General features: G+C 39.8%; 1 protein-coding gene across 3 annotated transcripts in view; it reads right to left on the bottom strand.

Moving 5' to 3' along the window:
• Positions 1–9,938: 9,938 nt before the first annotated feature.
• The window catches only part of LOC120221321 (regulator of G protein signaling 7 binding protein), a 101,342-nt gene continuing 97,540 nt past the window's right edge, over positions 9,939–13,740 (bottom strand). For all 3 annotated transcript variants that reach the window (XM_039218646.1, XM_039218648.1, XM_039218649.1), the window contains one exon: positions 9,939–10,965. In XM_039218646.1, the coding sequence (XP_039074577.1) occupies positions 10,874–10,965 (92 nt within the window). In that variant the 3' untranslated portion in view covers positions 9,939–10,873. The remainder of the gene's footprint in view (positions 10,966–13,740) is intronic.

Here is a 13,740-nt window from a genome sequence, read left to right as displayed (position 1 = left end):
TCCTTTTCTGGCTGAAAAATCAGTAATGAGGATGATATGGACAATAGGCAAGTGCCAGGTTAGGAAGGGAGGTAATGGATTATACATCACAGGTGCTGACTCACAGGTACCAGCAGAAACCAGTAAAGCATGCCCAGGAATGGGTCCAGAGGGTTCTGAGTCAGGCGTGACAGAATATAAAAGATGAACACAAAGATCCTATTTCATGAGCTAGGATTGAACCCTTTGGTAAGTGCTCTGGAAGGTAGTTTAAATGTGCTGCTGTTAAGGCGCTTGGAGGCTTAAAAAAATGATGAGCCTCATTAAATAAAGTTGAGATAGCAAAACTCTCATGGCACAGTACAGAGGAAGGAATATGGTGAGATAGATCCCCTATGAGCCTGGAAAATTCAGCAGCTGATTCTGTTCTTCGGGAGGACCCAGGGACCCTTTATTTTCCAACGCAGTAAGGAATGTGCTAATTAGGGGAACAGCAGCATCAATAAGGAGCTCAGTGGTGGCCATCCTTTGTAGGTCAGGCTGATAGTTAGATGCTGTCATTGAACAGGGCTGCTAGTAGCAATGGGGATGGTAGAATCCTGGATTGGAAAAGACTAGGTGAGACCACATAACCATCAGAAGCAAGGTGGGAATAATTGTCATGGACAGCAAGATTAGAATGGCACAGGAGAGGCTGACATGCAGGGTTCTTTGGAGATGGCTCATAATGGTGATCATGGTATTCCTAGGGGTAAGACAGATAGGCAGGGTATGACTTAGTATATGTATAATTTGAGGAGATCAAGGATAGAAGAGCACAACACTCACATAACCTCCCCTAAGGAAAGTGACCGTCTCTTACTCAGTTTCCAGAGCTGAGACAGCTAAACCCAAACCTGTCTTCCAAAGGAGAAGCTGCATAGATATTAAGACAGATCCTGCAAAATTTGCCCAGTTTGTACAGTAGTGATTCCTCCAAGCCTTCCCAAAAGGGTCTTGTGGCCATTCACCCAGATAACCAAACAATGGGAAGAGTAAACATTTAGATCTTTCAAGGCCTTCAGACATAGGGTCTGAGCTGACATTGTCAGGGATCTGACATCTGTCAGGGGAAAAACCAATGGAGGTAAGGTTGTAAACAGAGTCATGGCCCATATCTGCCTCACCGTGGGTCAGTCGTACCATGGACCCATCCGGCAATCATTTCTCTAATTTCCAAACATATAATTTTATGTACATACCTAATTGTTGGCAATACCGTTACACCAATTTCTTGGTATAGAGGGAAAAGCTATTATAAGTAGGAAAGAGTAATTTCAAGTGTCTGAAATCTTTTTCCATCCTCAAGACAATCAAAAAATTATTACAAATCAAAGGTGATGTAAAAGATTCAGCAATAGTAGGTCTTATCACACCCCTCATTTTAATGATCATTTTGGTTTCTTCAAACACTGGGTGGTCATGGAAGATGAATATCACTCCTTCAAGCTTACCCAAGACGCCCTGGTAATAGCTGCTGTGCCAAATGTGGTATCTTTACTAGAACAGACTAATATGGCCTCAAGAATAATCATGAGACTTTAACAAAGTTCCAAAGATCTCTACTGAATACATTTTATAGATGGAAAAAAATTATATGAAGTCTGAAGAGGATCAAGGTAAGAATTTTGAAGAGAATCAAGAATCTCAAGACACTCTGGCTCTCCAGAAAGACATGCTACTTTTATCTTCCCTGCAACAAATGAACTACCCTTAAGTGTTCCCAGCAGAGGTTTTACCAGGAGCAGGTGGAGATGAAATCCCTAAAAGCCCTGGCTGAGTTTTATCAACCAGCAAATGCATACACACTATTAGAAATTATGCCAAATTGTTATGGGCTTTTATCTAACAATGAGAACACAGAAAATGGAACTCTGTGTTCTCATTGTATAATATTATTACTTAGCAGCTGTGTATGTGAGTAAAGTCCAACTCAGTGTTCTCAGATGACCTTTTGGAACCAAACTTCTCCAACTCTAGTGGATCTCACATGTGTATAGCACCCTATGACCTCATTGTATATTTGTTTTCACCACTCAATGGTTTGGTACCAAAGATTGAGCATCACTCTGTTCTCAGATGACCTTTGGGAAGCAGGCTTGTGTATCCCTAGATGACCTCACCAAGGCTCACAGCAGCGTAGTCCAATCCTATTGATCAGCGTATTCTTTCTAGAGAATATCACATTTGCACACCAAGTTGATGACATCATGTTCCCTGGACACAGCAAGCATGAAATGATGAGTCCTCTGAATGGCTTGGTAAGCAAGATACACAAACTCCAGAGGATGGGAGATAAACCTTACAGAGATCAAGGGGCCTGCTGCCTCACTGCAGTTTTTAGGAGTTGAGGGGTCTGAGAGATGCTGGGATGTCTCTAAAGCAAAAAGAAGTTTCTGTCCCTTGCATTTCCTACCACGAAGATAGTAACATGAAGCTTGAGCAGCCTCCATAGGTTTGGAAGGCAGCACATCCCACATGTCGGGTAGAGCTCTAGTTATAAGTTGGTCCCAGAGTAAGGGACCTTCAGCTCTTCAGCATGTTTAGGCTTTACCATCAGTAGCCCTGTCACTTGTACCATATTGTCTGGCAGAGGCCATGGTACTAGAAGAATCTGGGTATGAAAGGATGCTGGGACACTGTGGCAAAGTCCAGTAAAACAGTCAGCATAGACTCTTGGAGTTCGAGAGCAAGGCCATGCTATCTGCAGCAGAGAAAAACAGACCATTCAAAAAGCAGCTCCCAGTAGAGATGGAAGCTGTAAATGGGTCCAACAGCACTGGCCTCGCAGTAGACAGAATAATGGTCCCCAAAGATGTTCACTTCTTAATCCTTGGAACCTCTAAATATGTTACTTGGGAAAAAGGAATTTGCAGCTCTGATTGTGTGTGAAGGATCTTCAAATGGGACAATTATCCTGGATTATCTGTGCAAGCCCAACAAAACAGCATGTTCCTCTCTAAGAGTGAGGCATAAAAGAGTAGAACAGATACCTGAAGATGAAAGGAGTCTCTCTCTCTCTCTCTCTCTCTCTCTCTCTCTCACACACACACACACACACACACACACACACACACAGATCATTGAAGCTATGCTACTTTTTTGCTGATTTGAAGATGGAAAAAGGAGCCACAGGCCAAGGAATGCAAGAAGCCTCCAGAAGCTGGGCAAGAAAAGGAAATAGATCCTCCCCTACAGGCTCCAGAAGTAACACAGATTTGCTGACCTCTTGACACTAAACCCATTAAACTGATTTTTGACCTCCAGAAATGAGAGTGATACATGTGGGTTATTTTAAGCGCTAAGTTTGTGGTAGTTTGTTACAGTGGCAGCAATAAGAAACTAATGCAAGCTTTTTTCTGCAAAATTAATTTACAACTGCTGTTGAATGTCCAGCTTCTTAGTACCAGAGATTGACACTGGGCCCTTGATATAATACCATTCTTCCTGGAGAACAGACTGCCAGCTGGAGGCAAGTTGAGACTACATCCACCCTGACTAGGATTGAGTTTGCCATTGTTGTCTGCAGTGCTCCAGCCAGCACCAGTATCCACAGACTCGCAAAGTGTCTGACCTACCAACACGGGATCCTACATAACATTGCCTAAGACTGAGAGCCCTACTTCTTAGCAAAGCAGGTGCATCAGTGAGAACACGACTGTGGGATCCACCAAGCAGAAGCTGCCATCCCAAAGGTGGGGTGGCCTGGCCTCTTTAAGGAGACGATGCCTTGTAATAATGGGATGGTGCAACCTATGGGATGCACTATACTCCTTACATCAATCAATGACCATTAGAAGGTTCTAAATTCATGGGTCCAAAAATCAGGGGGTGAGAGTAGGAATGACTTCAGGAGGCCACTGAGGAATTTGTGCTCTCTGTCTGGGGGTCTAGAATCTGTGTCCCTAGAGGCCCTAGGTCATAGAGTGAAGAAAATAAGAATCCCACTAAGCTTTAAGCCACCACTGGTAAGCAGTGAACTTAGGGCCCTAAAGGCAGAAAAGTAGTAGGCAAATAAAAGAGTTACCATACTGACGGAAGTTATTGGCTCTGTTTGTCGTGAGAAGGGAGAGTTACTGCAATATGAGGGGTACACACAGAGGAGTATGTTTGGCACTTACATGACCACTGGGTCACCTCTGCTACGCCCAGGTTTAACTGTCAATGGGCAAGTATAGCAACTAGAGTGTACTAAGGGCAGGGTAACCAGGGTCTGAGATCACTTGGGAGTAAAGACTATTTTCCCAGGAAGCTCAGGAGTGTCTAAGAGGGGGGAATCTAGCATGGATTAAGTGGAAGCTGTGGTTTGTCCCCCAGCCCCTCTTTTTGTATAGTGAATGGTAATAACAGAATCCAGAAGAAGTGATACCTGGGTGGAGTAAGTCAGTGTGAGAAGCAAGTGGATCTGGGCAGTGCCAGGGGTGAACTGTAGGGGTCGCTGTGGCACCTTCCCGGGTGTGTTTTACTGAGCCACAGAATCCATCTCACCTTCTGGGAATGCCGGTGCTAATGGCGGTATGCACTTTTTTTTTTTTTTCTTAAACACCTAGTTACATAGCCACATCCCAAACCATGGCAAATGGAATGTTTAATTTAGGTGGCTAGTATCTTGCTGAAGTTTGGGGTCTCTGTTTCTAAACGGAAAAAGGAGAGAATGCCTACCGGAACTGCTGGTCATGGTTGCACACATCTGAGATTCAGACAAAAGCATGTGTAACTCCAGGCTGTACTGCACAGCCCTTGATAACCAGCTGGACCTCAAAAGCTCGATTCTTGAAAAACTTCTTGGGATACGCTCCTGTAGGAACTGAATTCCTAGATGTCTCTCCAGACACATATATGATTCCTTTTCTTAGAAAATAAACCTATTTGGAATGACTGGGAGACCCATTCAGTTAAATATCCGATCTCAGCTCACAGTACGTGTGTTCAAGCCCCATGTCAGGCTCTGTGCTGACAGCTTGAAGCCTGGAGCCTGCTTTGGGTTCTGTGTCTCCCTCTCTCCCTGCTCCTTCCCTGCTCACACACACACACACACACACACACACTCTCTCTCTCTCTCTCTCTCTCTCAAATAAATAAACATTTAAAAAATAAAGAAAACAAACCTATTTAACTGCATGGGTTTTTTTGTTTTTGTTTTTGTCATAGTTATCAGGTAAACAGAGTTAAAGTTAGAGACTTACTGCTATTGTTAGGGAAAATATTTCCAAAGCCTGCTTTAATCCTTCCTCTATTGACTACACTTTCACTTAATTCTTTCTTTCCTTTCTTCCTCCATCCCTCCCTCCCTTCCGCCCTCTCTCTGTCCTTCCCATCTACCTTTGTCTGCCTCTCTATTCCATCCTGCGAAGTTATGGTGTCCTGGTGTTTCCTTTCCACAACCCCACTGCCCACACTTTGATGACAGGGAGTGAGTCCAGGGCGTGGCAGGGAGGATGAGAGCAAGTGGTGAGTCACAAAGTCTCACTTTCCTTTTTTTTAAACTTTTATTATTAGTTTTTATTACACAAGGAATACATATTCATTGTAGAAAAATTAGAAAACACAGAAAAACAAAAAGAAAAAATAATCACCCATAATCCCGCTACCCATAAATAACTACTATTAACATTTTAGTGTATGTCTTTCTAGCTTCTTATGCATATATATATACATACATAGATATATTTATATATAATTTTCTTTTTTACAAATATTGTTTCATACTATACATACTGTTTTATAACATGTGTTTTTCATTTAATATATATTGTGAACATTGTTGTTTATTCCCTGAAAAAATTATACAGATACTACATGCTCATTGTGGAAAAATCAGAAATTACAGATATGCAAAAAGAAAATATAATTGCTCCAAATCTCACCTCCCAGAGATAGATGCTGTTAACATTTTAGCAAATATCCTTTCAGACACGGTAATGCACATATATATATGTATACTCTTAAAATGGGAACATACTATATTCTTCCGTAGCTTTCTTTTTTCATTTAATATAGCTGTTTATTTCAGTAAATATACATCTAGTGCTTATTCTTAATTGGTGCACAGGATTTCATTGAAAGGATATACCATACGTAACCAACCCTATATTATGGACTTATTTATATTTTTTTCCATTCCTCCAATTTTTTTCATGCTCCTATAAGCATCCTTTCTTGCATATATTTTTTGAATAATGAATGAATGTATCTTAGTTCATTTTTGTCTTAACTTTTTTAAAAGGAGAATTCCCTAAAGTGGAAGTATTTGGCATACACAAAAAATATATTGCCAAAATATTTTCAGAAAGATCAGATCAATTTACAGTCTTGTTTCCTCTGTAAGAGAATGTCCCCTTCCATCCTTCCTTGCTGTCCCTGGGAACTATAATTCTTTATACCTTTTGTCTTTCTGATACATAAAAAGGAGTGTATTGTAATAATTTGCATTTTTGATTACTAGTATATTTAAATATTTTCATGTTTTTATTAGTTCATTACTTTAGTTTATGATACATTGCCAGTTTGTGTCCTTGGCTCAGTTTTCTACTGGAAAGTTTGATTCTTTTTGATCATACAATGTTATTTAGTCATGCATTCATTATTCACTCACACAATAAATATGTTTTCAGTAGTTGCTTTGTGTCTAGCACTGTGTTAAGTATCGAGGATATAACAGTAAGCAAAACAGGCAGGGTGGCTGCTTTCTTGAACTTCCAGTTTAGTGGTGATAAAAAGACAAATAAGCAATAATTTAAAAAGTGCAATGAGGAAAGAATGAAATGGGAACACTTTGTTGGGAAGATTGTAGATCGCAGAAACTTCCCATCAGTAATGGAGTTGAAGCTCTTCATACACATTAGAGATCTATACTCTTTTTTGCATATATTTCAAATTTTGTTTTCTCTTAATTTGGTTAATTTTTACTGTAGAGGAGTTCTGCCTTTTTAATTGTCAAATCCATCTATCTTATTCTTTTTGGTTTCTTCCTTTGGTGTCATGCTTAGAAAGGCTTTCTTTCCATAGTAAGATTACAGAGATATTTATCAGTATTGCCTTAGTCCTTTTATATGTTTATGTGCTTAAACATGTAAATCTTTACTTCACCTAGAATTTATTTTGATGGAAGTTATGAGGTATAGATCTAGTATTTTCCCCCCAAAATGGCCAGTCATCCCAAATTATTTGGTAATCCAACCTTCTTTCACAGATCTTTATATTTAATTATAATGATTTATTATGGGCAAATAGCATCACTGCTTTTTCTCATCCGATCTGTAGTTACTTGAAAGCTGAGCATTTTGCACTTGGTGATGTTTGAAAACACAAAGAAATGATAGGTAATTTTTAGGTACATGTAGGTGGTGTGGGAAGTTAGCCTGGATGATACCTTTCAACTTTGAGACTTCCAGAATCCAAATTCCATATGGAATATTGTGAATCTGGCCCATTGCTTGCTGTCTAAAATGAAGGAGATGCTTTTACATTCTGTGCATTTATTTTCCCTTCTTACCCTAAAGTTCAGCATTCAGTAGGTGGCAGTATTGCCATACAGTAAGTATCCAACCATTAGAAGAGCACCAGGAACGAAATGATCTGGCAGGAATGTAGAATTTCATTAAAAGCTTTCATTACGGGAGGCATCAGGCCCTGCTACTTCTAAAGTCTTCTTTGTACCCTTCGACAATGGCACAACCAGAAGTTTGCAGTCAATCTGTTTCTAGAAGCGTGCAAAACATCAGCAGACAAGGTATTTTAAAGTGATACCTTGACCTTGTGGGCATTTGTTCACATATCTTGTCACAAGTGCCTTTGGCCTCAGCCACTGACTGGAAATGTGGTTTTAAACAATATGATTGTGGTGGGATTCAGGTGATTTTTTATTTTCTTTATACTTAGTGGTATGTTTCAGATTTCCCACAAACAATATATGTTGTCTCTGTAATCTGAAAACACACACACACACACATACAACAACAACAACAACAACAACGATGAATCAACACAGGATACTAAAATTATGGTGGCAAAATGGGTGAGCGCGTGCTAGAAAAAGTTGACATCCTTTTCTGTTTTCAGCATGTGAGTACCCATGCAACAGAATGGGTTCAGTGTTCTCTCCTTACCCCTAGAGATCAGGTCAGTGTTATTGCTTATCTGAAAGCGAATTACTAGTAGGAAGCCGAGACAGTAGACCTCTATCTCACGGACTGCACCTGAGAAAGTCCTTTGGTAGGTGAGAGGAGAGTGGGGTCAGCTCCTAAAGAGATGCATTAGCATATCTAATGGGAGATGGTGAGCTATCTATTGCCACTATGAGCCAGTGTAGGTCATCACGACTTGGAGCACTAAATTTAATTTTAGGACCTGCTAGTGAAAGATCTATAAATCTTGGAGTGTGTCCACAGGAACTACAAAACCAATCAAAGTCTGGGAAACAGGCACTATGAATAAAAGAGAAGGTGGCTAAATTTATTTACCTTAGATATGGAAAGCCTACCTAGGGAATTAGGCAAATTCCCATCTCCATGAATAGCTACTATAGCCCTCCCAGACCTGGAGGTGAGACCTGAATTTATTAACAGTCTTCAGTTGTACAAAGGACAATGGCACGGAAGGTAAGTTTTCCTTTCATACCGAGACTAAGGCGAGAGTGAGCACAAATTAACCAAGCAGAAGTGGTTTAGGTCAAGCAGAACGTGCTGAACACCAAGGTGGGTTTATCAGTTGATAACTTTGCATGAATTAGTAGGAACTAGATTGAAGCTAAGGGTTCAATATCGTGGAAAGGTGGGCAAGGGCTGAGATGGGAGCTGAGAACATGCCCAGTTGGGCTATTTTGTAATTTCTAAAACAATGGACCTTAAGTGAATTAACCACAAGGCATGGAAATGAACCATAGTCAAAAAAGATATTAAGCTTTAGTCAAACCTGATTTATGAAATCAGGGTTTACAGACCAGATACATGTAGGAGTAGTTGCCTGCTTTCCAAGGGGGTATTCATTCTAAGATTCTTTAAGTAGCATACTCGAATAACTGTTTTACAAATATTTGATTTAGAAAGTTATGGTTTTCTCATATAACTTTCAAGGAGACCTCTTTATATGAAGTCAGGCATACTGACAACCATGCATTCATTACCAGGTCATTGGCACACTACTCTGGATTCCAAGAATAAGGCCTCAAACCAGCTGGTATGATCTAAATAGAGATCTGCATAGCCTTTTGAGATATCTTCCAACCCTTCAATCCATTCGCTTTCAACCACAAATGCTAGAAGACAATTCCAAGTATAATTTTCACATCGGATATTAGGTTGAACCATGTGAGATTGCCATTTTTATAGGTCAAAACAGTCAAATACCAGCAATTTCATATGGTTCAACCTAATACAACGAGTAGTCCACTAGTTCATATATACCTATCGTCATTTTCACTACAGCTAAAAGCTTTAGCATATTTAGTTGTTAGGTTAAAATCTCGGTGCCTCTAAATGCATGTGTGCATAAGCACTGAGAAAGTATAGGGTTGGAACTGAAGATGCATCTTGGATAAATCACTTATAGGCATCTCGCCCACCCTTTTATTGTACTAGACACTGGTGCCTCTTGTCCGACTTCAGGGTTTATTAGATTTTGGAAAGCAAGAAAAAAAGTCCAAAGGCCTGATCTCTCAACCCATGGGAAATTCTCTTTGGGAAACGGGCCAAGGAAGGACAGGGAAAAATATAACAAAATTTGTACCATGTTACAAGTTTAGTGAGGAAGGTTATAACAAAGCTGTGAGCAGAAAAAACGAAGCGTGTGGCTTCCTCCTTTCTAAAATACAGTATTGCTTAATGTGTCCTGCTTTCAAGATTCTAAGCATAAGACAAGACACCAAGTACACATTGGAAAAGTCATATCTGCATAGTCATCTAAAATGAGACAAGCTTAGCTTAACTAAAAAGATTTTATTAACAGAAAATGTTAAATAGTTTTACGATCTGAGCTAATTCCAGCATGCCCTATAAGATTTAACACTATGCTGCTGTGCAGACATCATGCTTCAGATTTCAGTTAGAACAAAATGTGATAATATTCAATTTTACATTTGAGGGTAATTGTATATGTTACTACACCATTTTCTAACTGGATTAACTTCATTCTCCAGGAAGCTGAAAAAGACACCATTGGATCAAAAGGAAATTAGTTGCCCATATGCATTGTACGAAGGTATTAGGATTATTGTGTATTTACAAAATTTAAATACTTTTCATATATGGTTTTTGTTGCATTATAAATTAAGATGTTTTTATGTAGAAGCTCTTGGATTTTGACAGAATGGAAGACTAAATGTGAATGAGCGCAGACAAAGCAATAGGTGAGGTGGTATATGTTTGCTTATAATATTATTTCTAATAGTACTGACAGATGATTGGATTTTTGAACACAGTTTTGCAGTTTTAGAGAGATTTCTATGTTTAAAGACTTTCATATATGATAAATTGTTAACATGAGATCAGCAAGAGCTAAAGATATACTATTATACATGAAATAATTTTTCTCTGTATAATACATTTAAAAAAACCTTTAAATAATTTAAAAACCATAATTCTTGCATCTGTCATGGTATGGTTTGGAGCAGACACGTACAATGTCAGCTTTAAAAATCCTTTTAAAAACAGCCTGCGTTTTGAATCTTTTTCCCCCCTTGACAGCAGCTGCTTTCACATGTAAAATCATTTAAAAGGGTAGAGGGAGGCGAATAAAAGTAATAAGGAAGCCTAGAAAACATAGTCAAAAACCAAGAATTGTGGATCAGCTCTCTGGAGGTCCTCAGGTTCTGTGATATTTTCAGGTCTTCGCAATGTTGGGTTTCCAGGAGGAGAGCCTAGCTTGAGACAAGACAACACAGCCCAAAGAACCTTCTCTTCCGTCTTCTAACCAGGGGGTAGGGAGTTAGATTTAGAAGGCTGCTGTCATCTGTGATGGGACAGAATGTACATATGAGTGAATCACAATCAAAATAACCTGGGTTTTTATGAATTGGCTTTAAAAAGCCACCGTCTTTCGAATCAAGGTTTCTGGACTTCAGCACTATTGACATTTGGGACAAGACAATCCTTTGTTGTTGGGGCTGTCGTGAGCACTGTGGGATGTTTAGCAGCATCCCTGGCCTCTCCCTACTCACTGGATGCCAGTAACACTGTTCCACCAGTCGTGACAACCAAAAATGTCCTGTGATAGGGCCAAATGTTCTTTTTTTGGTGGCGGTGGGGAGCTCAATGCCTACAGTTGAGAACCACTGCTTAAAATGAAATGTAAACTGCTTGAAGGCATTCTTTCAGTTGGGAGAGGCATAGCTATTTAGAAAGAGCCCATGCTTTGGAGTAAGGTTGGCCTCTTTTCTAAACCTGCCTCTACTATTTACTAGTTCTGCGACTTTGAACATGGAACTTGAAGCTTGCTAAGCCTCAGTTTTCCCATATTCAAAATAGGGTTTAATAACACTTACCTTAGGTGAAGATTAAATGAACTAATCTATGAAAGACATTAAGCTTGGGTGAGGTCCTCAGTGCCTAGCACAGAGGAAGCACTTGGTAAATACAGCTCTTATTTACTATTTTCCTTGACATGGGACCATCTTCTTGCCTCAACTTACCTACTTTTTGTCTCAGGAAGAAGTCTCAACTATTCCTTGGTGAGTCTTTGTCTAGTAGTTTCTATAGATTTCTGTATACAAGGGCATTCTGAGAAGATTGCCACCTGCTGAATTTATAAGTTTTGGGCTGAAATTTTTAGGATGATGACAAGTAGATAAGGAAATAAACCAGTAAACCAAATTCAGTTTAGTGAGCTGGGTAAAGAAAGAGTCCAGTCCAAAAGAGAGGGTGGGGAGAAATAGCCCGTTGGAGCAGACTGGCAGTCTGGTCCCAGAGGTGGGAGAAGGACCACGAGGAAACTACCTGGGAATTGCCAATGTGGGCAGCACTAGGACATGATCAGAATGGAGCTAAGGGCCGCAAGATGGTTGGCTGGTTGGCTCTGGTAACTCTTATGTACCTAAGCTTTGCCAGGACTAGCTGCACTACCCTCCCAGATCAGAGCTAAGGGGCTTTCTCCTTTCCCCCTTCTACCTTGGGAAAGAGCCCAGAATCCGGGGTTAGATGAAGAGATGGGTAAGGTGAAAAATGTGCCCCACTTCAATAAAACTAGTTTGTAAATGAGGGTTGCTTTTCTTGATTACTGAGCCTAGATGCTCAGGGAACTGTCTAGAACAAAAGCAAGTTCTGGCTTTCCAGTCCTCTCACATAAATTGTGTCATCCAAGTATCTGGGCTTATCCTCCCCTTCCCCAAAGGCTGTCATGTGTCATGCTTATTAGGAAATTAGCATCACTCACCAAGTTGACAGTGTTCCTTGGAATGGCACACTGTGCTATACATTTAGATAGAACCAGAGTGGCAAGTCACAGCCAGAGAAGAAAACAGGCGCCCCAGCTGAGCACATCAAATTAGTCAAACAGTGTACCCTCCCAGTCTCCACAGATTAATATTCTCTCTTAAGATTCATATTCTGCTAATGTGGAGAAAACAGGACTCTGTCTTTTCCACAGTGACAAGCAATTTGCTATATTCTGAATGTCAACATTTTGAAACTAAAAATAGCACATCTCTCTTTTATAGTTAAACTTGCCCCAAATAGTTAAGACGCTGAAAGCAATGTCAAAGACCATACGTAAGCCTGATTTCTCAGGAGAATCTCTCAAAGATGAATCATCGTCTATTTAGAACAGAAAAAACTGATAACTCACTTTCTCATCAGCTTTAGGACTCTTACTTCTTTTACCACCAAATAATTGATAAACATCCTACTTGGATAAGGCAAAGGTACAGCAGGCTCTGAAGAATAAAGAATTTTATCTTCTGGAACTCTTTGGATACTGACTGTACTTCCTAAAATGCAAGTTCACCAGGAATTCAATATTTCCTTGAACAGAATCACCAAAACTATGAAGATATTTATAGGCAAGAAAAAAATCTTCTTATTTCTATTTAAGACTTGGAAGCTGTATTTCCTGAATACCCATGTATCCTTCCCTTTCTCCAAACATTTAAGACATTTGCATAGTGACCTAATGGGTATTTATATCTTATAAAATGCAGTACAGATGTATACTGCTCCCGTTACTTGAGGAAATGGCTACTACATGTTGTATTTATGAAGAAACTGCTCATGGGTATGCTGTGGTGGCTATGTTTGCTACCATGTTCTCTCTCTCTTTTTAAAGTTTTTTTTTTTTTTTAATGTTTATTCATTTTTGAGGACAGAGAGAGACCAAGCATGAGCAGGGGAGGGGCACAGAGAGAGGGAAACACAGAATCTGAAACTCCAGGCTCTGAGATGTTAGCACAGAGCCCAGCGCGGGGCCCAAACCCACCAACCATGAGATCGTGACCTGAGCTGAAGTCAGATGCTTAACTGACTGAGCACCCACCACGTTCTCTTTTTTATACATTAAAAGCATACGGGTATTATGAGACTTATATCAAGACTGACTTTTATGCATTCATTACAGCAAATCAAAAAAACCTTTTATGCTATTGAAATTTTCTTCACTCAGCCTTCTTTTCATATCTACCTATCTAGGGTTAGATAGATATGCACACATACATTCACCTGTGAGTGCTATATATATGTGTGCACAACAGAGCATTCTTAAGTGAATAGTAAGTGTTAGAATTGATGAGAAAGTGCT

This window comes from Hyaena hyaena, unplaced genomic scaffold (assembly GCF_003009895.1).
Source record: "Hyaena hyaena isolate Hyena2069 unplaced genomic scaffold, ASM300989v1 scaffold_768, whole genome shotgun sequence".
In the NCBI taxonomy this organism is placed as follows: domain Eukaryota; kingdom Metazoa; phylum Chordata; class Mammalia; order Carnivora; family Hyaenidae; genus Hyaena; species Hyaena hyaena.
The sequence above is the reverse complement of the archived record's forward strand: the minus strand, read 5'-3'. Positions and strand labels throughout refer to the sequence as shown.